The sequence below is a fragment of the Artibeus jamaicensis genome, unplaced genomic scaffold, assembly GCF_021234435.1.
Source record: "Artibeus jamaicensis isolate MK-2021 breed Jamaican fruit bat unplaced genomic scaffold, CSHL_Jam_final contig_384, whole genome shotgun sequence".
NCBI lineage: Eukaryota > Metazoa > Chordata > Mammalia > Chiroptera > Phyllostomidae > Artibeus > Artibeus jamaicensis.
The window spans coordinates 23035051-23061223 of NW_026521810.1; the positions used below are offsets into that span (position 1 = coordinate 23035051).

General features: G+C 38.7%; 1 protein-coding gene across 4 annotated transcripts in view; it reads left to right on the top strand.

Annotated features, from left to right (window-relative positions):
• Window positions 1–3097: 3097 nt before the first annotated feature.
• Window positions 3098–26173, top strand: part of GCFC2 (GC-rich sequence DNA-binding factor 2) — a 38061-nt gene continuing 14985 nt past the window's right edge. The window contains exons 1-11 of one of the 4 annotated variants that reach the window (XM_037130818.2): window positions 3098–3456; window positions 7761–7886; window positions 11506–11730; window positions 12737–12834; window positions 14450–14568; window positions 16970–17156; window positions 18784–18907; window positions 19818–19899; window positions 20426–20538; window positions 21612–21811; window positions 23472–23556. In XM_037130818.2, coding sequence (XP_036986713.2) covers window positions 3165–3456; window positions 7761–7886; window positions 11506–11730; window positions 12737–12834; window positions 14450–14568; window positions 16970–17156; window positions 18784–18907; window positions 19818–19899; window positions 20426–20538; window positions 21612–21811; window positions 23472–23477 — 1572 coding nt within the window. In that variant the 5' untranslated portion in view covers window positions 3098–3164 and the 3' untranslated portion in view covers window positions 23478–23556. Of the gene's footprint in view, window positions 3457–7760; window positions 7887–11505; window positions 11731–12736; window positions 12835–14449; window positions 14569–16969; window positions 17157–18783; window positions 18908–19817; window positions 19936–20425; window positions 20539–21611; window positions 21812–23458; window positions 23610–26173 lie in introns of those variants that run through there. The other 3 variants (XM_037130817.2, XM_037130819.2, XM_037130820.2) reach the window with 3 other exon arrangements.

A 26173-nucleotide genomic window follows, 5' to 3' on the forward strand; every position in this document is an offset into this window, starting at 1 on the left:
GAGCTAATAGCCACCGTGGCTCACTCCTTTCCTATAACTTTTCTAGAAAGCCAAAGCCACCCCACTTAGTCTCTCTCCTGTTACTTCTTCAACTGTAAATTTCCTCTTTGTTTCACTGTCCCCAGACTTAACAAATGTATTCTCAAAATCACCTGGATTTGTGTTGTGAAATCTTTCCTATACAAAGTCCAGAACCCACACACTTACAGGCGGACCCACTCCCGGCCACTGCCTGTCCAGTAACACCGGCACAAGTCTCCTATAGTAAGTGCTAAAAAAATAGATACTGGAAAAAATGAAAGCACATTTGGTCTATAATCTTAGGGATGCATTTTTTAATTCCCAAAGGAAGGAGTGATTTATTACTTATAAACATGACTTTCCTAAAATGTTGTCCTCTGAGAAAGTTCGACGTAGGCTGCTTTAAAAAATAAAAATATATTCATTACTTATAACAAGAGAGAATGAAAAAGAAATAGTTCTTTAATAAGAAAGGAGGCAATTTCCAGATTATTTGACACAGCCCTTCTGTAAGAACAACATTTCTCACTAGAGGGAGCTCGGAACCCACTGATCAATGGCAAGAGAGGCTGAATTAAAAACACCACTTCCCTTCAGGGGAAGGGGATCCGTTTGAGTAAATATGGAATCTAATTTCAGAAGTTGGATTTTTACATGCCCATTTTCTTCAATTAGATAATTTTGTGAAAGGTGATCAATGTGAAGTTTAGGCAATTGATATAATAAGTATTATAAGTATGGTACGGGTCTAATAAGAGATGTACTATCCTTGCTGTTGTGTGAGAAAAATTCCTAGTGTATTCTTGAGAAAAATAAAAATAATATAAGATAGTGATGATTTGGGATACCCAGACAGGCTGCTCGGGGAAATACAATGCTTTCTCTCTGGCTGCTGTTTTCCTCTTTCCATGGATAACCCCAGGAGGCATTTACCCTTTGAAGTCGCACCCTCGTGGGTATGTCTGAGAAGGGGGCTATCGCACAGGCAGTCCCAAGGCAGCGTGCACAGCAGTCTGTCTCTTCCCAGTCACCCACTACATCTCCTCAGGCACTCTCAGCTCAGATACTGAAGAGCTGTGAAAAAGGTGCTGCCACCAGCCAGACCTTCACTGCCAACCCCTTCCTTCTCTAGGACAGTGTTAACTCAAGACTGTGGGAAACAAAGTTTTACCTAATGTGGGGGGAGGGAGGGACAGCATCATTTCTTAAAAGTCCCCTGTCCCTTTACCCTCTGCAACTGGGAACTTCTCATTGGCCATCTTTACTCTTCAGGTTCCAGAGCACCCCCACTGTCAGACTATAACACCTTACTCTATCCTTTGAAAATGTTCACATTTCTCTTTATCTTACACCACAGTTCCACAGGGTTCCAGAATGTCCTATGCAGGTACAGGGTCCGGCAGGAGTAAGGCCTGCTTGAGTGTGGTTGGTAGGGTAATAAGATGGGTGTAATGATTTATAGTTTTAGTTTGAACATGTCACCTGAAATGTCATATGGTGTGCTTGAGTGTGATATCGTTGTGTTACAGAATTACATGCTTACGATTTTATAATAAAAAGGGGGCATTATTTGTGCTGCACCTGTATGTCCCAGATATTACATGGAACATATTTATCCTAAAAATATTCCTTATTCATCTAAATTTAAATTTTACCAGACATCCTATTTTTCCCCTAAGTAAAACAACTCTAAGCATTGACTCTGCTTTCCCTAGGGTCAGAGGAGGAAATTCAGGGTTCCCATTCCACAGTGTATTAAACAAGTTCTGTTTGTTTTGTGCTCTCCTATCCAGTCCATACCCGAAGAAAACCACTTATCACATTTCTCTTCCTCAGGACAAATATGTGGGTTGTGTTTTAAATAGCAGAGTTTTTCTTTCTGTCTCAGTAGTATATCACCTGTCTGTTAACATATTTGCATCCAATGAGTTAAATAGATTAGTTCATTTTCAGGTTTCAGAATAGCCTCATAGACTGGTTCATTGAATTCATGTTCATTCAGTGTATACTAAGTACTGGCACATCAAGATGGGTAAGAGAAAGGCCTGGTCAGTGGAGGCAGCGTAATTTAAAATGAAGAGGAAAGCAGCTATTCCACATCATCTGATGGCTCTGAACCTAGCTGAGCACACTGAAGTCACACTTCAGTTGGACATGGATTTTAAATTGTTGACATTTGAAAGGGAGAAAACAGCCTTCTGGACCATCACACTTACATTTTTCTTAAATAAACTTCTCCATCTGTGAGCAAAGCATCTGGAAATTTACCCCTTAAAATAATCTTTTCTATGAACCTCTTGAAAAGACTTCTTGAACTTTAAAGCAGGAAATGAAAGACAAAGTATGGGGCCAATCCTAGCAAGAGCAATTAAATGAACTGAATGTTTGTTTGCCCCATATGGGTGTGGTTAGAGGCCCCCAAGTAACAGTGGGTTTTACCAAAGGGACCAAAGACTCTTACTGTGAACTCTCTTGACTCTCTCTCTCATATGCTTAAGGAATACAACCCAAGTCTGCCTCAGCTGCCTTTCTCTGCGCATCTTTCTAAACACCCCCTTTTTTAAAATACATTTTTTTCGTGTGGACCAAAGCATTTAACCAGGTTCTGCTGAAGCCTGGATGAAACCATTTGATTTTTACTTATTTGTGACCCTATAATTTATGTGTAGATTTTACTGTTTAGTTTTCAGAAGCAATACACACACAACACACACACTCGTTTTTGTTTGTTTGTTTGTTTGTTTGGTTGAATTCTTGGTTAGAGAGAATTCGACTTCCTCCATAAAGTAGAAAACAGCAGATTCGGCTCCAGTCTATAACGCCGGCACAGCAATTCCAAGACAGTGTATGCAGAAGGAGAGCCTGTGAGTGCTGCTCTCTGTGGCTCTAAGAACGAGAAGCTTGAGCGAAACATCTGCACAAACCGCCCTTCCAGAGGGAACACTGCGCATCCCCAGACCGGAGGTCAAACCTACTCCAAGACAATGTACGCATGCGTACAGCGAAGCAGGAATTAAGGGTGCGCGGCACGGGCGCGCGCAAGCGGCTGCCCCGCGGGGTTCGGGAGCGCGCGCCGGGTGGACGTCCCTGTCCGGTTTGGCGGCACCGGAAGAGAGCGCGTGCACGGCGCCCAGGTCTAGACCATGGCTCACAGGCCGAAAAGGACTTTCCGGCAGCGCCGAACCGACTCTAGTGACAGCGATGGCGCCGAGGAGCCATCTGCTGGACCTCGGGTGCCGGGGGAGCAGGCAGCCCCGGGCCCCGAGGAGGAAGGACCGCCTCCTGGAGGGGGCCGCGCAGAGGCAGCGATTCGGCCCTTTCGGGGCCGGGGCTCTCGGGGCCGGGGCCGGGTCTGGGCGAGTTCCCGGCGCGCCGCCCGAGCGGCTCCCCGCGCGGACGGCGGCGTGGGCGCTCCAGGTGACTTGGAACAGCAAGGTGGGCCCCCGAGGGGACGCGGTAGGGGCAGGGCGGGGAGAGGCCCGCGGGATACTCGAGGTTTCTGCGCCCTGCTGCTGACCACCAGCAATGCTCAGTAGCGGAGATAGTAAGCAAGGCGGCCTGCCTACGAGCACTTGTCTGCTTCCCAAATCTTCAGGGGGCTGCTTGGGGGAATAGAAGGCTTTAGGGCTCGGGGGCTCATCTTGTCAGATGAACCATCACCAGTTATAGCTTTGGTGCAGTACTTGATGTTTTTTTCTAACACCCTTAGGTAGACGAAAGTTATATGTCCCTTTTGGAAACGTCCTCAATTATTTTTCTAGAAAATACTCAACCAGAATATTGCATTAAAAGAATACAGGTGACAGGCTCTGAGACATTTTCTTTCACCTGTTTTCTTTTTGGCCAGTTATTTGGGGAGATTGAGATAAAAGTAACTGTGTCACTAAGTAAATTGAAGGTGCAATGAAGGCATTAAATAGAATGTGATAGTTTTGAAATACCTTTGCCTTCTTAAATACAGGATTCAAGCAGCATAAATTTGTTTGCATAGAATGTATTTTAGTGAATTGGGGCTTTATAAGAATGCAGTTTTTGGTTAGCCTTAAGGTAAAAAAACTTTTCCTCCCCACTATTTTTAGTCCAAGTATTTTGATGATTTCTTATTGTTTTTTTTTTCTAAACTTTTATTTTTATACCCCCTGTAAGTCATCTTGTCACTGGAAAGGGAGGGTATCCAGGGCAGGTCTGCCCCAGCACAGTCTGGAATGTGTGGGTTCTCAAGTTCATGTAGGAAAGGTTCTGTGACAGGAGTCCAGGTGATTCTGAGAGCACCTTTATCAAAGCTGGGGACAGGGAAGCAAAGGAAAGGCTTCAGATAGGAGGCAAGGCCACAGCAACAGGAGTGAGCATGGACTGGGCTGCCTAGACCCAGTGACGTAAGGAAGTCACAGTAACGGAAGTGAGCCACGCTGGGCTGTGTGCACTCAGGGACCAAGTTACAGAGGCAAAAGGAGAGGCCCTTTAGAGACAGGGTCAGGAGGTTGGCCTGGGACAAGCTGCCTCTGCCCACTTCTCCCTTGTTGCAAGTCTCATGGGGACCCTTAGAGCTTGGGGCAAAGAGAGCAAAAGTAGACTCTTGAAGAAAAGAGGTAGGGGGAGGTGTGCAAGCATGCTGGAGGAAGCACCATTGGGTCCTTTGTGTTAAAGGTTTTTATGTTTTCTAAAGATAGGAGCTTTAGGGGAGGTTTCACGAGAGGGTCTCAATAGAATATTCAAAAGCTTTACAGGTGTGTCGTTTGATAGGCTGATAGATCAAAATGAGCTTATAGGGTAGTTCGGGTCACTCTCTAGGTAGTTTCACTGCTTTACTTAGATTTGTTTGTCTGGCTCATTGGGTTTTATGTATTCCCCCTACTTCATTGTTCTGGGGTTTGGCTGGCATTAGTGGCACTAACTGGGTCTCTGTTATCTGTCTCCCTGACCAAAGTGATTTTAGTTTCTCACTCTGGTTGTGGGGGAGAGGTATAAACCATCTGCTCCTAAGTGTCCTTGGTCAAGGAAGTAAGATCTCACCACTTATTGGCAGGCTGTTAATTGCTTGGCCTTGTTTAAGTATTTGTCTCCGTTTTTCTACATTTTCCAAGGAATTTTCCTAGCTTCTTACTATTTTGATTAAACTTGAATAGGGAGAATTGAGGTCAGGAGTTGCCTTTTTTCTGGCCTTCTTTAAATTAAAAAAAAAAGTGGTCCTTAAATGTTTTGGTTTTACTAATCCTTTTATATTCTTAAAAATAATTGAGGATCCCAACAATCTTTTGTGGACTATTTCAATTAATATTTGAAAAAATATATTAAAAATAGGGTAAATTTTAATTCATTTTATAAATTAATCCATTACAACATAAGGATAAGTAACATTTTTGTGAAAAATAACTTTTCCAGAAAATACTAAGAGTGGCATTGTTTTCAATTTATAAATCTCTTTAGTGTGTGACTTAATGGAAAACAGCTCAATTCTCAAAGCTGCTTCTGCATTCAGTCTGTTGTGATACATCCTTTCATTCGTTGTATGTAAAGAAAATCACAAATAGGTCATTAAGAGGAGTACTTAATAGTCTTTTTTAAAATCATTGAGGGTATATTGCTTTAATGTTACAACAGAGCGCAGGTAAAATTTTCTTAAAAGTTAGTTTGCAACATAAAAGGTAAAACTATCCATTTTTTTATACTTCATTACATTAAAACACAGTGGTGTATTTTGCTTTCTAAATGGATCTTTTTACCCATGCATGATTGGTAACACGTTTGACTGTTTAGAAAGTATTGGTCCACTGAGTTTGCAGATCTTGCAAATGCTGGTATACTTCATGACTCCATATCAAAAAAAAATCCATTAATGTTATTACTGATATAATCAGTCGATATATCAGTTTGATATAATCAAACTAAAATTCTAGTTTTCATTTGAAATCTCTTAATTTCTGAAGTGATAGGCACACCTTTGCTCACTTTTGTGAAAATGTTTGATGTCGATATTCAGATATTCGTGTCTGGGTAACTTGAGTTTGTCAGCTGTTGGAGGAAATGAGTGTTCCGCCCGGAAGGCAGTGGTGCTTGAACGCACAGCGCATCACCGGATGCTTTCCCTCGAGGCAGCCGCTGCATTATTGCAGTACATCCGAGAACTGCTTTGTGTATGTTTCCACTTGGTTCCCCAGATTATTAAAAAGATTTTTAAGGGTAAAGATTTAATAAAATTAATCATTTTTATTGCTTTAATAAGGACCATGAGTGAAAGTTTTTTTCCCTACCAGTGCATGGCAGTGAAGTACACAATGGCTGCTACTTTAGGTTGGTGTCTGGGTCTTGAATCCTTAAGAGGCCGGCAGTTTAACCACCATCGCTTTTGCTTCATTATGTAAATATCAACAGAGCATAAAGCACAAATAAAATGTTGACATTGTGATGAGAATAGTTCGGACTTGACAGACCCCCTGAGAGCCCCTGTCTGTTGATGGACCGCCCTATGAGAACCACTGCTCTGGTGTTCATCAGCCTTGAAAATGAGCAGGAGTTGTCATAAGTAGAAGTGACTAGAAAGATGTAAGCTGCAGCTATATTCCTTTGTCTTTTAAGTTTGATCTTACTCTACACTTTTTAAAATTATATCTAGGTCTAATTAAGGGAAGTTTTTATTTTATTTTTATAAGGTTTATTTATTTATTTATCTTTAGAGGGGAAGGGAAGGAGAGAGGGAGAGAAATATCAATGTATGGTTGCCTCTCATGCATCCCCTGCTGGGAACTGGCTTGCAACCTAGGCATGTGCCCTGACTGGGAATCGAACCATGGTTGCTTGATTCCCAGGCCCGCACTCACTCCACTGAGCTACACCAGCCAGGGCTTTAGTTAAGGGAAGTTTTTAAAACAAAGAGTGCTATTTATGAAATCTTAAATAGTAAGATTATTAATAAAAATTACAAAATGATTGTGAATTAACATATACTTTCTTGGTGATTATCATGAATTCCTTTATATTTTGCTCATTTAATTCTCACAACACCTTTCTGGGTGTTATCTCTTAATGCTATCTGTGTTTAATAGGTTAATTGACAGACTAAGTATCCTTCCCAAAATTACATAATGGAAATAGATCCGTAATTGATTTGAGATGACAGTGCTCATTACAGTAATTCTAGCCACCAGCCATTGAAATAAGACATAATATAAAAAGAGCGTACATTCTAGAGTTGGGTGAAATTTTGTTGCAAGCCCTGCTTCCCCACTTGTTAATTTCATGATGTTAGACATGTTATTTAGTCTCTTCAATCCTGGTGAAAACACGAGTTCTCCTCAGTAATAGCTTTTATTGATACTCTATAGAAATGTGAATAATCCTGATAAATGAAATAGTCCTGATAAAGCAGATTCCAACATACCTAACACATACTAAATATGCATTAAGTATTTTTTCTTTTTCTGCTTATTCACTCCAATATTTTCTTTTTTGTGTTTTGTTTTTTTCTCTAATATTCCCTTCCCTCTTCTAATTACATTGTATAAAGGAGTATTTTACTAGATAAACTGATAGTACAAATGGGGTAAATCTTCGTACATTTTTTAGATCATCCATTGGTTTCAGAAATAATGGAAGTTGGAGAAAGGTCTGTATATCTAGTTTACACATGTGGAGTAAAATTAGAACACCATAGTATATATATGCCATGTGTTGCTCAGAATTTTAATTATTGACTCCAATATCTTGACTCTCTCTTGTTATATTCAAAAATATTCTGTTAGAATCCAGAACAGTCGATCTTTCAACAGATGAAGAGGATGGACCACAGCATGCCACAGGAAGTAAGGATGACCCGAGTTCGTCTTCCAACAGCTCTAGCACTCTGGAAGAAGAATTTTCATCAATAGGTTGGTAATTTTGTAAGCTTTTTAAGAATTTTACTTCTAATATCACTATTTTTCTATACCAGTGATCTTAATAACACATACTCCAGTAAAGTGTGGGACAAGTAGTTACAACTAATGATGGTCAGAGTTTCTATACTGACTGTTCATTTCTATTACATAACATACCTAGGGTCAGATAGCTTATAACAGGCCCAACTAAGATTCAAACCCTGTCACTCTGCCCCAAAGCCTGTGTTCTTAACCACTGGGATATATGGGGTAGTTCACACCCATATCTCAAGGACAGTAAGAAGTTGTCCATGAGGAAGTTTGAGGTACAGAATGTAGCTTTTATAACACTCCAGGAAAGATAACATAGCATGTGTAGGGAACTAAAAATAGTTTGGGGGCTGAAAATATTTAGTTGGAGTTTAAGAAACAGGAACAAAAAGTAAGCAAGCAGAAGGACAAATTGGAATCAGGCAGTACAGGGCTTGGGGGAACCACTGAAAATTTTACAGAACTAGATGACATGGCCATTTTTGTGTTTTAGAAAAATCAATCCAGTTTCAGGGTTGGCAGATTACTGCCTGTGGGCCAAATCTAGCCCACCACCTGCTTTTGTAAATACAGTTTTTGTAGCCACACTCATTCAATTATGTATTTTCTGAGGCTGCTTTTGCACAGCAGAGTTGAGACATCGACAGAGACTTTATAGCACACAAAGCCCAAAATGCCTTTTACTGTAGCTCAAGGGCTCGTAAGTTGTTCTGTGCTCTTTTTCCATCTCATGAAACCTAAAACCACTTCTGAAGAAATAAGTAAAATACATGGCTTTACAAGGGAAACAAATGAATTTGAAATATAATTGTTAACATATATTTTTAAAGTGCTTTACTAACTTATTAAATAGCAAGAACCAGTAGCTCTTGCTATTTTCCTCTATACAGGTTTACAAGGTACAGATACTTAGTGATGAAGTCTAGTAGACAAGTGAGGCCCTGGCTGGACTCCAGCTGCAGTGCTGTCCTCTGGAACTTTCTGTGATGGTGTAAAAATTCTGTATCTTCACTCTCCAGTACATTAGCTGCTAACCACATGTGGCCATGGAGGTCTTGAAATGTGGCTAGACCAACTAAGGAACTAGATTTTAATTTGATTAAATGTAAATCGTCACATAGGGCAAGTGGTTACTACATTGAACAGTGCTGCTGTAGAAGATGGTGGGTTAGACAGTGTAAGACAATAATTGTAAAGTGTTGCAGCACCGAGCACCCAAGGAGAGAAGGCAGTGTTTGGAAAGTGTGGGATAGGTTTTAATTATAGTGACCGAGGTGTTGCTGGCGTGGAGTGCCCAGGAGCAAGCGATAACGAATGTCTTGCAGGGTGCAAGACAGCTCAGCACAGCGAGGGATTTTCCCTCCACAAATGCCACGTTGAGAAGCACTGGTTGAAAGTTGAAAACTTGTCCTGTGAGGAACACTTTTTTCTTTCTGGAGAGGAAAAGATGTAGAGGGAATATAAGTTTAAGGACTGGTATGTGGAAGGAGTACATTTATTTTATCAGATGATAGAACTATTAGAACAGTCCAGTAATGGAATATTTGTGTTGAGATGTTCAGTGTTACAGAGACTACTTGTTGCCAGTGGGGCATGGTATTTAACCTCTACTCTTTAGATAGGATGTAAAACTTATTTATGAGATAAAAATCTATAAAAACATTTTTATTACTATAAAGTAGTATGCTTACTTTATTAATTAGTCCCACGTTTGCCCAACATCTGCTCTGTGGGAACCCTTGAGCTACATGTTGAGTATAGACAGGACAAGATAGAGAACTCTTTCTCTTGAGTTTTTACTTTATTGTTGCTTAAGAGGATTATCTTTATGTAGCACTGATTTAAAGTATCTCACCAGTAAGCGCATTCGTTGTGATTTATTAATTAAGTATTACCGAGTCATTTGCAGGTGACTCACTTCCAACTCTAATATTTCTGTTTCTGTCTTCTTATGCTTGGGTATTTAAACCCAAGTGCATCGTCTTAACCTGGTTACACATGAAAATCCCCTGTGGGCTCAGATCAGCTTCATCTGGATCTCTGGGCTGGGGGCCTGGGTACCAGCACATTGCCAAGCTCCCCAGTAAATTAATGTGTAGCCACCGTCACTAAGTGCCAGCGTAACCTGTTGGGGTGGTTTTGAATTTTAATTCTGCTTTAGGTGATATCAGCTGTCTCTCAGCTTTAAAGACGTCATGTTGTCTGTAGTCACATCACGATAAAACCATTAAAATAAGACAAAATGTAGAACTTTCTGGCATTACATTACAATCAACATATTTTTTGGAGTGGTTATTCAGCAGTTAAGAATCCAGTGCACTATGCGAGTTTCCCACGTATTTTAACATTCCCCACAAGGAAAGCATGTGGCTGCAACTATTAAATACTTCAGGAGGATGAAGAGACCGCTGACCTGGAGCACGGTCCTGAATGAGTACTCATCTATAAAAAGGAAATCACTTGATTTGATATCCCTTGTTTTGTTTCTGTTTGTTTTGTTTTTTAAACCTCACCTGAGGGTGTTCATTGATTCTAGAGCCAAAGGAAGGGGGCCAGAGAGAAACATCTCTGAGAGAAAAATGTTGATCAGTTGCCTCCCTTATGTGCCTGACCCGGGGATCGAACCCACATCCTTTTGGACTAGATGACACTGCAGCCAACTGAGCCACGCAGCCAGGATGATATTCCTTGTTTTTAATGAACATACATTGGTTTCTAGTGATTGCCACCTGCTGTTTCATACTTAATTCAAGTACTTTTTGATGTACTAATTATCACATATATTGGCCTGTGATTTCTGCAATCTGTCTCTTTTTTTCTGTTTCAAAAATTGGAACATTTCAAGCCCTGGCCAGGTAGCCCAGTTGGTTAGAGCATTGTCCTGCTGTGCCAAGGTTACAGGTTCAATCCCCAGTGGGATATGTACGAAAATCAGCCAGTGATTGCATAAATAAGTGGAACAACAAATCGATGTCTCTCTCTTGCTCTCCCTATCTCTTTTCCCTTCCTCTCTCAAAAATGAATAAGTAAATTTTTTTAAACATTGAAACATTTCGGCCTCTCCAGCAATATGACATTTTTTCTATTTATTTTTGAAGGAATTTGGACCATGGGGAAAGACACCCTAATTAATATTTCAAAATGCTTGAAATAATGAGAATTTCTCTTGTCATTTTGTTTAACCTTAGCATTTTACTTAAGAAACCATTTCTTCCCACAGCATAAAGATTAATTTCAGCTTTGATCATGCACGAAGAAACTTGTTTTGAATTGGAAGAGTCTATATTAATAAGTTTTATACTCTATAAAATAAAGAAAAAATAAAACAAGGCTCTGTTAAAAGTTATCTTTTAATTCTCTCATTTATCTAATGCTTCCTCATTCAATTCATTTAAAGATAATAAAAATTTTTTCTCCAAAATAATTTTCTTCCGTTACTGATGAAGATATCGAGCCATTTACATTCATAATAGTAAATGGTAAAAGAATTACAAAACTAGTATCTTTTTTATCTAAATATGAGGAGCATTTATTTCCGCTGGTGCTTGGTTTTCAGTGTCCTCCTCTCCATTTCATTCAGTAAACATCCCTGATGCAGCTGTCATTCGCGCGGCCCGCAGGAGACGCGGGCTGGCCAGGGCCCGGGAGGACTACATTCCTTTGGACGTCACACGCCCCTCCACCCTCTCCGACCGGAAGGAGAGCAGCGCGGAGGAGCCTGACAGTGAGCCCGACGACCATGAACAGAGAATACCCTTTACTCCAAAGCCCCAAACGCTTAAACAGAGAATGGCTGAAGAGACAAGTACATATTTAATTTACTTACAATATATGAGCAGTAAGGCTTGTTTGCTAGAATATAATATTATAGTAAGACTTGTATAAAAGCATCATGTAGTGTCTCATATTCCAGAGGGTATGAAAGTTGATTTTTATTTAATACCGACGGGGTCAAGGACATTATGCCTTTAAAAGACATGTCTATATCAAAGTGTTATCAAAGGGTATGTGTAATGTTTTCACTGTTATCCAATTTCTACTGGATGTTTTTGGCTGAGTAAAAAAATTTCACGCTGTCTTATTTTTAATACTGAAAATCTGTCATCACCTTTATAAAGATTTTTTTTTAACATGGAAGCATCTACAGGGATTTTAGGTATCAGGTATTAAAATCTTCTCTGCTATAATCAAAGATTTCCTCAACCCATAATCTTTAGCTCTCAAAAAACTGTCTTCACATTTCTTCAATCTCACAAAAGATTTTTGTGACTTTATTTGAGTCAATCTGACAACAGTTTCTGGGAAGCAATAGTTTATAATAAAACTATTATATTTTAGTAATATTTTTGTCACTTCAAATAGTACTATGTCAGAATGAGATTTGATTCCTTATAACCCCAAAATTATTTTAAAATATTTAGATTCTCAAGTAGAATTGAGAAACTCTGATAAGGGAAGCCAAATGTTTTTTTTTCCAAGCTTTTTTCACGACTCCAGTGTTTTGAGTGGGGCAGTTTGGTGACAAATGCGGTTTCTGGGGCTGGATTGATGGGTTGGATTCCCAGCTTCAGCACATCCTCAGGCAAGTTATTTCCCCTTTCTAACATCTGAGTTTCCTCGTTTATAAAATGAGGGTGACTGTAGTGCCCTGTTCCCAGAATTATTGTGAAAAATAAGTTAGAAGGCAAAAAGCCTTTTTAGCAGGCAAAAAGCTGCTAAGCCAGTATAAGTCTCAAAAATGTTAGCTACTGTATTAAAAAGGGAAAAATATTGAATATTTATACATGAACTCCCCCCCCCACCCCCCCCAGCAACCAGAAGTGAAGAAACAAGTGAAGAAAGTCAGGAAGATGAAAATCAAGATATTTGGGAACAGCAGCAAATGAGGAAAGCAGTTAAAATCACAGAGGTACCAATTCTCTTACAGCCTGTGTATTAGTTTCCTGTGACAACTCTAACAAACTACCACAGCCGGGGTGGCTTAAAGCAAGAGACACTGATTCTCTGACGGCTGTGCAGCCTAGGAGTCTGAAGTAAAGGTGTCGGCAGGGCCGGCTCCCTCTTCTGCCTTTTCCAGGGCTGGTCACTCTAAGTGCTCCTTGCTTTGAGACTGCATTTCTCCTTTGTCTCACTCACAAGGCCACCTTCTCTCTGCTTCTACACTGTGTGTCTCCTACAAGGACACTTGATGGAGTTAAGGCCCACTTGGTAGTTCAGGCTGCTCTCATCTTGAGATGCTTCACTTAATTGTACCCACAAAGACCCTTTTCCCAAATAAAAGTCCTGTTTGCAAGTTCCAGGGGTGAGAACACAGGTACATCTTTTAGGAGGCCATCGTTTAACCACTACACTATGTGTATATATGCTTTTCCAAACAGGTTTTGAACACCTTCCACATATTTATTGTAAGCCACTTCAATTGCATTACATTCAGGCTCGCCTCTGGCTGTGCGGCCCCGTTCCTGACAGGCCGTGGGCTGGTACCAGTCCTCAGCCCAGTACTTTGGGACCCCTGATTTAGAGAACTGTTCTATGAGTATAAATACTTTGGGGAAAAGAACATGCTACAGTTCTTACTCTTAACTGCTCAAATTTGCATAATTCCTTTTTACTTTAAACTGTCAACATAAGAAACATCCAACCTGTAAAGATTTTTGTGACTTTATTTGAGTCAATCTGACAACAGTTTCTGGGAAGCAAAATTTCAGCAGATTGAAATTTTTGTTCCTGAGAATAGCAGTTACGCACCTTATTTTATACATTACAATCAAAGGGGAGGTGTAAGGGGGTTACATGAAATCCATTGGTGATAGATAGATTGGGAGGGTAGCAAATCAGGGAAATCCCTGGGATTGAATAAAAAGTAAAACAAATAGACACATACTTCTTTTATATTTGTAGGTATAGGACAGTTAACAGTCAGGAATTAGCTGATACAATAACAGTGAGGGAATTTGTGGTCTCTGCTCTGGCAAGATGGTTGTGTTTTGAGGGGTCCAAAAAAAAAGAAAATTACTTTGATATTCCAAAGATATGTTATCTTAGATGCAAAAAGATAACATGCTCAGTTTAGGTGAAGATTGACCTTTGTTAGGGAAAAACACCACCATAGGACATGGGACCCGCCATGAACTGCTCTTAGTTAGGAAGTTTTGATTTCAGACCGTCCTGTGTGGTTACTTTGGCCTCTGTGTGTGTGAGGCTGCCATGCAGGCCTCCCCTGAGCGTGTCAGGTTTACTGTGTGGTGCCCTTCTTCATCCACAAGAACAAAACCAGCCTTAAAATACACTGAGAAGCAAACTTGTGAAAGATAAGATTTTGTAATTTGCTTCTTGCATGTTAACTTAAAGTTCTAAGTTTTAAAACTAAGAGTTGTAAAAATATTTTGTTGTAATTAGGAAAAATGTCAATGTCATGGAATTTTGAACTGATGATATCTTCAAGTATATAATCTGCTTTTATGCTATTAATAACTGTGAGATTAATAAATGTTGAAAGCAACTAATTTTTATATTATTTTTAGGGAAGAGACATAGATCTTTCTTCCCACAGTAGTGAATTTCAAACAGTGAAGAAGTTTGATACTACTGTTTCATTCCCACCTGTAAATTTAGAAGTTATAAAGAAGCAATTAAATACCAGGTAAGTAATATTCATATTAAAATTTACATTTATCCTAGATATTTAACAGTGAAAAAATTAGCACTAACTATATCATCTTTTAAACTATTAATATATTAATCTTAAACAGATTTTTAGAAAAAGCATCACTAACAAAACTGATTTTCTTTTTTTTTTTTAAGTATTTTTTATTGATTATGCTATTACAGTTTCCCCAATTTTCCTCCTTTATCCCCCTTCCACTCCGGCTCCCCACACCCTCTAATACCCCCCTTAGTTCATGTCCGTGGGTTGTACATGTAAGTTCTTTGAGTCCTCTGTTTTTCAGACCATTTTTATCTCTCCCTGTCTATTTTATGACTACTAATTATGCTTCTTCTCCCCTGTACCTTTCTCCCCCATTCCTCCCTTCCCCATCCCCACTGAACTTCCTCTGTGTGATGTCCATTTCTCTGATTCTGTTCCTGTTCTGGTTGTTTGCTTAGTTTTTGTTTTCATTGTTTTTCTTTTCTTTTAGGTTCATTTCTTGATAGTTGTGAGTTTGCTGTCCTTTTATCATTCATATTTCCTAATCTTCTTTTTCTTAGATAAGTCCCTTTAACATTAGATATAATAAGGGCTTGGTGATGATGAACTTCTTTAACTTGACCTTATCCAGGAAGCACTTTATCTGCCCTTCCATTCTAAATGAAAGCTTTGCTGGATAGAGCAATCTTGGATATAAGTCCTTACCTTTCATGACTTAAAATACCTCTTTTCAGCCCCTTCTTGCCTACAAGGTTTCTTTTGAGAAATCAACTGATAGCCTTTTGGGCACTCCTTTGTAGGTAACTTTCTCCTTTCCTCTTGCTCCTTTCAGGATTTTCTCTTTATCTTTAATCTTGGATAACTTAATGATGATGTATCTTGGTATGTTCCTTTTTGGGTCCAACTTCTTTGGGACTCTCTGGGCTTCCTGGAAGTCTATTTTCTTTGCCAGATCAGGGAAGTTTTCAATTTCTTGCTGCTGTTCTCCTTCTGGCACCCCTGTAATTCAGGTATTGGAACGTTTCAGGCTGTCCCAGAGATTCCTCAGTGTCTCTTCATTTTTTTTTTTGGATTCCTGTCTCTTCATTCCAATCGAGTTGGATATTTCTTTCTTTCTTTTGATCCAAATCATTGCTTTGAATCCTGGTTTCCATCTTGTCACTACTGGTTCCCTGAATATTTTTCTTTATTTCATTTTGGGTATCTTCCATTTGTTCTTTATTTATTGACCACACTCAATTAGTTCTGTGAGCATTTTGATTACCAGGGCTTTAAATTCCATCAGAGAGGTTCGTGATCTCCTCATTGCTTAGTTCTCTTTCTGAAGCTTTGCTCTGTTTTCATTTGGGCCATAGTTCTTTGTCTTGGTGCAGCTGACAGTGATTTTCTTTCTTATATATCTTTGTGGTCTTTAAAATAGGTGTATATGACATGGTTAAAGTCCATAAATATTAAATTCTGTATTTTTTACTTAATGTTCTTATAAGCATTTATCTGCAATGTTAAATAGCTGTCAGTTTTTTTAAATAATATGTTGGGAATGATGACAGCAAAATGCCAGAGTATAAAACCCTAGACCTCATTCCCTCACAGAGATACCAGCTTAACAACAATACATGTTTTAAAAAAAGCCTTTAGGAGTACTCCAGAAACCCATTAAGAAGTCACAATATCCCAGGAATCTCTGTCAAGAATAACCACATTGCAATGGGTAGGAAAAACCATTCCTTCTACTGCATTAGCCTCTTCTGTAAGCCAGCACTGCTTGTAATAGAGAGAAAAACGTAACTACAGGCATAACTGTGATAACATAGAAGTGGAATCAACCTAAATATTCATCAACAATTGAATGGATAAAGAAAATGTGGTATTTTTACATGATGGAGTATTATCTCCCTAAAAAGGAAGGAAATCCAATGGGGAAGAACCTTGAGGACTAAGTGAAATAAGCCAGTCACAAGGAGATAAATGCCACATTATTCTACTTATGTGAGGTATCTAAAGCAGTCAAACTCTGGAAACAGAGTGGAATGGTAGTTGCAAGGGGTACTGGGATGGGGAAAAGAGAAAAGAGCTAGAATTACAGCTATTACATCTAGTGTTGCAGACAATGCAGAATTTCATGCTAAGGGAAAGGTAGGAGAGGACTGAAACGACCCCATGATTAGCTGGAGCACCTAGAACCTCTCTCTGTCCTTTCCCACTTTTCCCTTTGGGCCACTTGCTTTGTGTTGCTCGCCTTTGTGAAGTCTCTTAAGCCCAGGTGTATGCGGTTGTCGGTTTCCTTGGTGCTCTCTGAGAGGTGGCTTTGAAAAAACTTTCATCAGACTGCTACTTACTACAGTAGAAAAGAGAGTTTGAAAAATAAATTTATGTTTATCTTTTATTTATGTAGATTAACATTGCTACAAGATACGCACCGCTCACACCTGAGGGAATACGAAAAATACATAGAAGATGTCAAGAGCTCAAAGAGTGCCATCCAGAACCTAGAGAATTTGCCAGAGCAAGCTCTAAATATTAAATTCTATAAAAGCATGAAAATTTATGTGGAAAATTTAATTGACTGCCTTAATGAGAAGGTACATGGCTATAAAGATTTATAGTATTTACTTTTTTTTAAATTTATTTTTAGAGGGGAAGGGAAGGAGAAAGAGAGGGAGAGAAACATCAGTGTGTGGTTGCCTCTCACATGGCTCCCACTGGGGAACTGGCCCACAACCCAGGCATGTGCCCTGACTGAGAATTGAACCAGCGACCCTTTGGTTTGCAGCCTGCGCTCAATCCACTGAGCCACACCAGCCAGGGCAATATATTATTTACTTTTTATAGAGAAATTTCTTCACCGTGTGATGTACCAAAAGCCTAACTCCCATAACTTAATATTTTCCTTTAGTGTCTTTCCTACCCATTTTTATATACTGTAATGTTAAGTATTCCCTTACTGTTTGATATTACAGGTTATTATAAAGTCTTCTGCTTGAGAGAAATTCCTAGAAAGTGAATTATTAAGTCAAAGGGTCTAGGTTTTTTTAAGGCTTATGAAACATTGCTAAACTATCCTCCAGAAAGATTGTATATTTTTAGTTTACATTTAAAAATGCTTATTATTTTTACATATGTATTTCGATCTCAGACAAATCCTTTGTTTTGTTAACACATGTAGTTTTTCTTTTGAATTGTTTTTCTCCTTTGTTCACTTATCTTTTTGGTTCATAGTAGCAATTTTTTTGCTTTTTTCTTGTTTTTCTGCCTCTATATTATGAACAGGTTTTTATTGTTTTTAATTTTTAATGCTTTATCCTACTTGGCATAGATAAACTTTCCAATTTATTTTGTCTTCTGGTTTTGTTTGTGATGGCTTTTTGACATCTGCAAATTTTGAAATTTTTGTGTTAATCAGATTTTTTAAATTTTTTTTTTCCTTTATAGTTTCTGGGGGTTTTACACATTCTAAGTCTATACATTGTGGCCTTGAGTTCTTTTTTTTAACCATTTTAGAAATATACTCTACTTTCTGCATTACTTTTTTTATTTACTATTGTTTTAAGTTGACTACCTTTTAATGTCACTTGGTAGTTATTTTAAAGTATTTATTACAATGTAATTTTCATCATTCATCCTTGAAGAAGTACACTATTAAGCCTTGTGGGCCTACACATTGATGTAGGCATGGAACATCACCGAAGTGGAGAAAATTACCCCAGAAATACTTGTATAAGAATGCCGGTATCAATTACTCTCTCATCTCTGCTTCACAGCTTTCTTACCCGTCTTGTTAAGTCTCTTCCATGCTCCACTTTTTGTAATTTTACCAGTTTCCTCAAGCACCACCCCCGCACACACAGTCTGCTCCCTCAACCTATAAAAAATGGCTGCACCCGTCATTTCTTCCTCCTCTTCTGTCTCAGAGAAGAATCCTTCTTATCCATGTTCCTAACTTCAGCCGTTTTGGTTTCATTATTATGATACTTATAGCTGTTCTAATAAAGTTGATTTTCTGCTTATTACTGATATTGAAAGTATTTGCAATTACTGATATTTGCAGCTACATCTGTTCCTTACAGCATTTTTTTAAGTTGAGATACGGTAGTATGAAAATGTTTCTTTATACCAGAATAGAGCATATATACATGCTGATATGTAAATATTACATTTTATTAGTTTTTACTGATGACCCACAAAATGTTACTTATATATGTATTTCAGATTATCAACATCCAAGAAATAGAATCATCCTTGCATGCACTCCTTTTAAAACAAGCCATGACCTTTATGAAACGCAGGCAAGATGAATTAAAACATGAATCAACGTATTTACAGCAGTTATCACGTTAGTGTTTTTCATCTTCAATATGATTTATTATTCATTAAGCTAAATTATCAGCTGGAGAATAAAAATATTTCATTCCTGTATTTAAAAAAATGTTTTTTGCATATTTTTTCGTTAACCTTTAACCCACTTTCTTCTAAAAACCCCAAAACATTTAGAGCTAAGGCTTTAAAATGTCTTAAATTAAGTGTAAGGCTGAAAAATAAAAATTGCAACTGTGCATTTATTGACTGTATTTATATGAGTACACATAAATTCATATACTGCATCAGAAATCTAACTTTATAAAGTTTTCCATGGCCCTCCCATAGATTTATTATAGAGGTTAAAGAAATTCTGGTTGATTTCAATGTAGAATCATATGTAAGGTCTCATATAAGATTAAGATGCAGCCTTTTAGTTCTCACACTGGTTTTGTATTTTCTGAGATGTCTTCTTCTGGTTAAGGTGCCGTGAGGGGATAGGGAAGGTGCTGAGGCCATCGTCAAGTAGGTGATGGTAGCAAAAGCAGAAGGACTTCAAACACATGGCATTTAGCTGATCATGAGTTATAGTACATACTAAAATAGGAAATAACATCCATAATGCAAATGTATGCATTTAGCTACAGGGACAAAAAACTGGTGAAACTACTAAAAAACAATACGAGGGAAAGAAACTGAATAGTGGAATTTTGTCACTGTTCTCAAGCGCTGAACTGTAGTGCCCAGCCAAGGTACATTTTCTTAGGCTTGCACACTAGATGTCCGTTAATATTTGTGATAGGGAGTTAACATGGTGATTTCATAGCATGATGCAATACAGAATTTAAGCATATTACATGTGTGTGTTTGTATATATGCATATGTATACACACCCAAGATACAACTTTTATTTTCAAAGTGTTATACTTTATTTCTTTTGAAAACAGGCAAAGCTGAGACATCAACAAATGGAAGCTTAGCTATAGATGAAAAAGCTCAATGGATTTTAGAAGAAATCGAATCTCGAAGGTACCTATATACAGTGAAGACTTAAAGCATCATTGAGCAAGTATTTTTCACTACTTAAGTATAGTTATAACAGTATGGTATAATGAATCTGGTATAATGAATCTGTAACCTAACAATTTGTGAGAATGCTATGAAACCAAAATATAGTTTTAACAGTCTCAATATAATTTAAACCCTCAACCATAGGGTTTAGAAACACACATGTATTTGGTTCAGTTCGAAGGACTAGGTAAATGGCATTTATCTGGCTGGGAACGGCTGCTGAGTAGAAGCCTACTTGTGGTGGTACCGGTTCTTCCGAATTGGGTGGCCAGTTGTAATGTCCTAGGCGGGATTGTCTTAGAAAGAGGGGAACCACAAATTCACCTCAGTGAAGCTAAAATGTCAAAAATATTAACATAAAATGTGTGCTAATAATAATGCTGTATTTCTGGGAATTTTATATAAATTGCGACTTTCTGTTTTAAAGCATTTTCAGCAGGAGCTATTTGTTTTTAATTGATTTTCGGTTTATTGCAAAATACAGGACGCGAAGAAGACAAGCAAGGGCACTTTCTGGGAACTGTGATCATCAGGAAGGGACATCTAGTGACGATGAACTGTCTTCAGCAGACATGACTGACTTCCAGAAAAGCCAAGGTCAGCCACCAAGATTCTGACGTATCTTTATGTTAAGTATCAAAATGGTGGAAATTGCTTTGTAGTGATCGTCTTTAAATAGATAAGTTATAGCAAATAGTTGGGAAATTTGAGGAAAAGGCACATTTTTTTAAGGCTTCTCCTACTTCTGAAAAAAATGGATAAAATGGAGGAGCATTATATTACTGCATCTTTTAGTTTGTTTTTTTTTTCCTTCAGCCTTTCTCATTTCTTGTTATAAAGGAACCGTTTGGGGTTTTATTTTTCCACTACATACTTTCTTTATTATCATTTGTAATTTAAAATAATCGAATATAGAAAATCCATTGTGGCATTATGAGAAGGTAAAATACATATAGTTTAAAGGGTTGTGGGCTTTACAGAGTTTGAAGAGGGACTCTGTTCTGTGTGGTCTGTACAGATTCCTCGACCTCCTTAAATCTGATGTTTGTTTGCTTGTTTACTGTCTGTAAATAAGTAGGCTAGTAACACCTGCCTTTTAAGGAAGATAGTTATGAATGAGATAATATATTTGTAATGTTTTGGCATATAGCAGGGGCTCAATAAATGTTAGATTTTATTAGTGTTGATATTACTATTACTGAAAGGATTTTTTAATAAAAATTTATTTTTTTTGCAAAAATTTTTTAAATTTACTTTTCAAGTACAGTTTTCTGCCTTTTACTCCCTTCCCAGCCCACCCCCCGCCCCCGTGTTCTCCACCTCCCTCCCATTTCCACCCCCCTTAGCTGTTATCCATGTGTCCTTTATACTAGTTCCTCTAAATCCTTCTCCTTTTTTCCCCTGAAATTCCCTCCCCTCTCCCCTCTGGTTGCTGTCCCCCTGTTCTCTATTTCAGTGTCTTTGTTATTATTTTGCTTGCTTGTTTGTTTTGTTGTTTAGCTTCCTGTTAAAGGTGAGATCATATGGTATTTGTCTTTCAACACCTGGCTTATTAATTTATATTTAATATCAAAGGAAAGTTTTCTACTCAGTTGGTTACATAGTTTATATGTCTGTTTATAGGAAGCACACTTAAAATGCATTATAACAAAGATTCATCTTGTTCACAGGTGACATTTTACAGGATCGTAAGAAGATTTTTGAAGATGTACATGATGATTTTTGTAATATTCAGAATATTTTGTTAAAATTTCAACAATGGCGAGAAAAGTTTCCTGATTCTTATTATGAAGCTTTTATTGGTTTATGCATACCAAAGCTTTTAAATCCGCTGATACGGGTTCAGTTGTTGGACTGGAATCCTCTTAAGGTATTTAAGCTTAACCTGTGAAGAAAATAATCCTGATCGCATCACTTATTTAAATTTTTGTGTTACCAGGTTAGCTGTAAAATACCTGGTGTCTGGCCTTTAGAATTGGAGTTGATAATCGGTGCTTTGGTGTAATAGTCTATAGCCATCTTGGTTTGCATTTTATTTTTGAGGCTGGGGTGGGTACTAAACATCATTAAAAGAAACACTATTTTCTTTTAGTTTGTTCTTTATAAGTAAGTTTAAATTCACTGAAAAAGTAAAGGTAGTATTAAGCCTTAAGAATTCTCCAGTCTTGGGAAATCCACAAAGGTACCAGGAGTTCTGAGTTGCAGATGACCTATTCGAAATAGATGGCTAGTAAAGCTACTGCATTGAAGAGGAATATTAATGGGGGTTTTAAAGGTATATAGGGTTTAACAGGAGGGGAGAGAAGAAAAGGTATTTCGTAGAGGTGCACAGGGAGAAATAGAGTTCAGGAGCTAGATATTGTACAGATGTTTAGGTCCTAAATTAAGAGACAAGAACTTGTTTTGGTTAATAATGGAAAGAATGACATGATGAAAGTAAGGTTTTAAGGAATCCTAGCAGTAGACTAACTCGAAGGGAAATCAGAAGGTGAGTATACCTTGAGGATTTGCTGTAGCCCAAGTCCTGAGTGATGAATTCCTTACACAGGGTGACAGGGACAATGGAAAGAGAAAAAAGAGTTGATTACAGAAGGTGTAATGAAACAAGAATTCGTGAAATACTACAAACCCCACATCCCAGTGTGATCACAAAGTTTGGATTGTGGGTTATTAGAACAATGCTAGTTCCATTAATAGCAATAGGACTTTTCAGAGAAGGAAAGGGTTTTGAAAGAAGTTACACTTTATAGATAATGAAATGATAACAGGCTGTCCATCTAGATATGCCTAGTAAGGCATACAATGAGATCATGAAATTCTAGGAAGAGAGGAGAGCTGAAGGTAAAGATTTAACAAAGTGAAGGATAGAGCCATGTTCTATTTTTATCTGCCCTTGTCCTGCATGCCTGTTGGCTCTGTGTTAGGTTCAAGGCCATAGAGTCTTAGCAGAGGAGCCAAGCGTATCTCTAAGAAAGCGGTGGGTAGCTGCTGGGACGGCAGCCTGGCTGTCAGCCACTGCGCTGAGTGGAGTGCTCCGCAGTGCCCAGCAGAGGTCTGTTTATTCATTCAGTCAGCAAGTAATAATAGGCCATTCGCTATTTGCCTGGTAAGCAAATCCCATGCAAAATACACATTTAAGCCTGTGGGAGTTGAGAGAGCCAGAAGTGAATTCTGCATTAGGTGAATAAATTTTTATGAATAATAAGTGTTACTCTTATAAATATGTATTTTGCTCCTAACAGTGTTTGCAGTGTGGTCAGCTCTGAACATACAGTGGACACTTTTAGAGTAATTGTCATACAAAAGGACATACGAAAGGCATGCGTATCGCATGTCCTGTCTTAGTCGTGTCACCTACGTAGCCTTGGGGTCCGGGGCTCTGTGTATGGAGTTAAAGTAGGGAATTCTTCTCCTTTGATCCTCAGAAAGCTCGGGTGGTTACTGGGAAAGCTTTCTTCTTTTCTTTAAAAAAGAAACTAAAGAATTTATTTATAACTTTGGTAATTGTATTTATAAGTTTGATTCAATAGGTTTAAAACAGATGTCATGGTTCACATCTATAGAAGAATTTATGGATAACAGTACGGAAGATTCAAAGAAGGAAGATAGTTCTGATAAGAAAATTTTATCTACTGTCATCAACAAAACAGTTATTCCTCGACTTACAGGTATATGTTTGTAATCTTGATAAAATTAAATTGTTCCTGGGCAGAACATAAGATTGTCACTTTGTTACAGTCACAGAAGTTTTTGAATACAGGAAAATGTAATATGCAGTAAAAATCAACAGATGTCATAATTTAAGCTGGTTAAAAAATGCTTGCTTGTGCATTTGATTTGCTATCAAAGTGTTGATAACCTTTTGCCTTTAGCACTTGCGACATTAATGTTGCTTTTACAACTCCTAGGTCATTTATTAGTGGCACACTTCTGTCCTTACTACTATATTTTTTCTTTTCCTTAACTTGTCCCCTTATGTTTCTTCTCCTTTTCTTCTCTCTTTAAAGAAGGTACTACTGCACTTTCCTCCTTCCGCCCCTTGCACGGCACTCGCACCAATGCTTGTGCTTCAGTCTGAACAGGTGTTTTACCTGAAGCTGTACTTGGAAAGGATCTCTGTCACTGAGAATGGGTTCTGACCGCAAAGTCTGCATAACTCCTAAAAGATGAAGCAGCCAACTTTGGATTGCTTCTCAGCCAGCTTGACCAAGTTTTTTCTCAGTGTAATTTGCTGTGCGGTCATGAAGTACATTAGGAAGTTGCTACTTTTAACCAGCTGTATTAGTGATAGTGTAACCATGTGACTCACTTGGGTGCTCTTTTGAAAACTCATACTACTTCATTTACATTTAAATAGTCCCTCAAATAAGTAGCATTATGAGAGATTAATGTTTATTCTCATGTCCTATCTGGACCCTCTTTACACTCGTCATGGGCCCCTGGATAATTTCACACTCTCCTTTATTGCCATCTGTATCTGTGTTGTTCAGCGTGGTAACTACTAACTATATGTGAGTATTGATATGTAAGTTTCTACTAAGTAAAATTAAAATTCAGTTTCTGAGTCACACTGGCCATATTTTAAATGTGCAAAAGCTAAACGAAGCTCTTAGATATTGCAGATATAAGATGTTTTTTCTGTGATCACAGAAAGTTCTTTTGGATAGTGCTGCTCTACATAATTTTAAGTCCAAAAGAACTGGAAAAAGCAGGTCCAGGTCTCTCTTCTCAGAGCACCAGCTCCCTCTTATCAAAGTACCTATGAACACATCCACTTGTGTGTCGCACAGGCACTCAGACCCCACCTGCAAAACCATCGGTGTCATCTTTGCTCAGACCTGCTGCTTTCGTTCCTCATCCAGAAAACAGCACCTGCGTCCACCCGCGTCTTCAGATCTGACCTTCAGGCCGTGCAGCATTTCCTCTGTCTTACCTCTTTGTATAAGCAACGGCCAGTTCTGTCATCTTTTTTTTTCCTGACCCAATTTCTGTACTATAACCATAGTGATTCATGTAAAATGTGAGTCTGATTCTGTTTTACCTCATTTGAAACACTCTTGAACGTAGCTTTCTAGGCCTTTCAGAATCACATCTGCTTAGTAATGCTCCAGCCCCATCCTTTCACTCCTCCTCCTTCCCACCTCTCCTGCCCTCCCTCTGTACTCGCCTAGGCATTTGTGTGTTGTATGCTCCGTCCAGTTACCCCCAAACCCCACCTCTGTGATCCGGCCGACTCCCCTTCATCTTTCAGGATTCAGTGTGGACATCCCTTCTAGCCACCGTTTTAGACATACCTCTCTGGGTTCCTGCGGCACTCTGGACTCGTACTTAGGATGGCAGTTGCAGCTGCTTCTGTAAGCATTTGTATTTGCCATTAGGGCTGTTCAAGCCAACTGCCTAGTGTCATTTATTGCTGCGTCTCCTGCATTTAGTGCTGTGCACGTGGTAGGCTCTCAGTGTTAGTGGACTGAATATTTCTAAGGCTACTAGGAGCCTAACCTTCTAGGTGTTTGGGAAACCACTGTTTTAGCTATTTAACCTATTATTTATTTTTTCTGTTATTTAACTTGCATTTTATAAGGGTCTGCCCGTGTCAGGTGCTGTCGTTGCTTCTGCATACACAGCAGCGAACCAAAGAGTAAATCCCTGCCCGTGGAGCTTGCATTCCGTGAGGAAGACAGATGGTTAAACAAGATAAATAAAATCCAGAGCATGTTAGTTACAGAGCTAAGAAGAAAAATTAAATAAGGGAAAGGGGTACAAATTATCAAAGAGAAATTACCCAAAGAAGCCTGAAACACTAATTCGAAGGAATATGTGGCCCTCTGTGTTCATTGCAGCATTATTTACAATAGCCAAGAATGGAAGCAGCCCAAGTGTCCCATCAGTAGTTGGGTCGGTGGGGAGCTGTGGTACATTTATACTATGAAATACTACTTGGCTGGGGGGGGGGGGAATCTCACCCTTTGCAGATGGCCCTGGAGGGTATCATCCTCAGTGAAATACTCAAAGACAAATACCATATGATTTCACTCATGTGTGGAAACTAATGATCAAAATGAACTAATAAGCAAAGTAGAGACAGTCATAGGAGCAGCTGAGAGATGTCCAGGGGTGAGGGTGGGGGGATTGAGCAAACAAGAAAAAAGAGAGCGAGAACTTGTGGCATGGACAACAGAGTGGTGATTGCTGGGTGGTGGGGAAGATAGACGAGGGTGGGGGGTAAATGGTG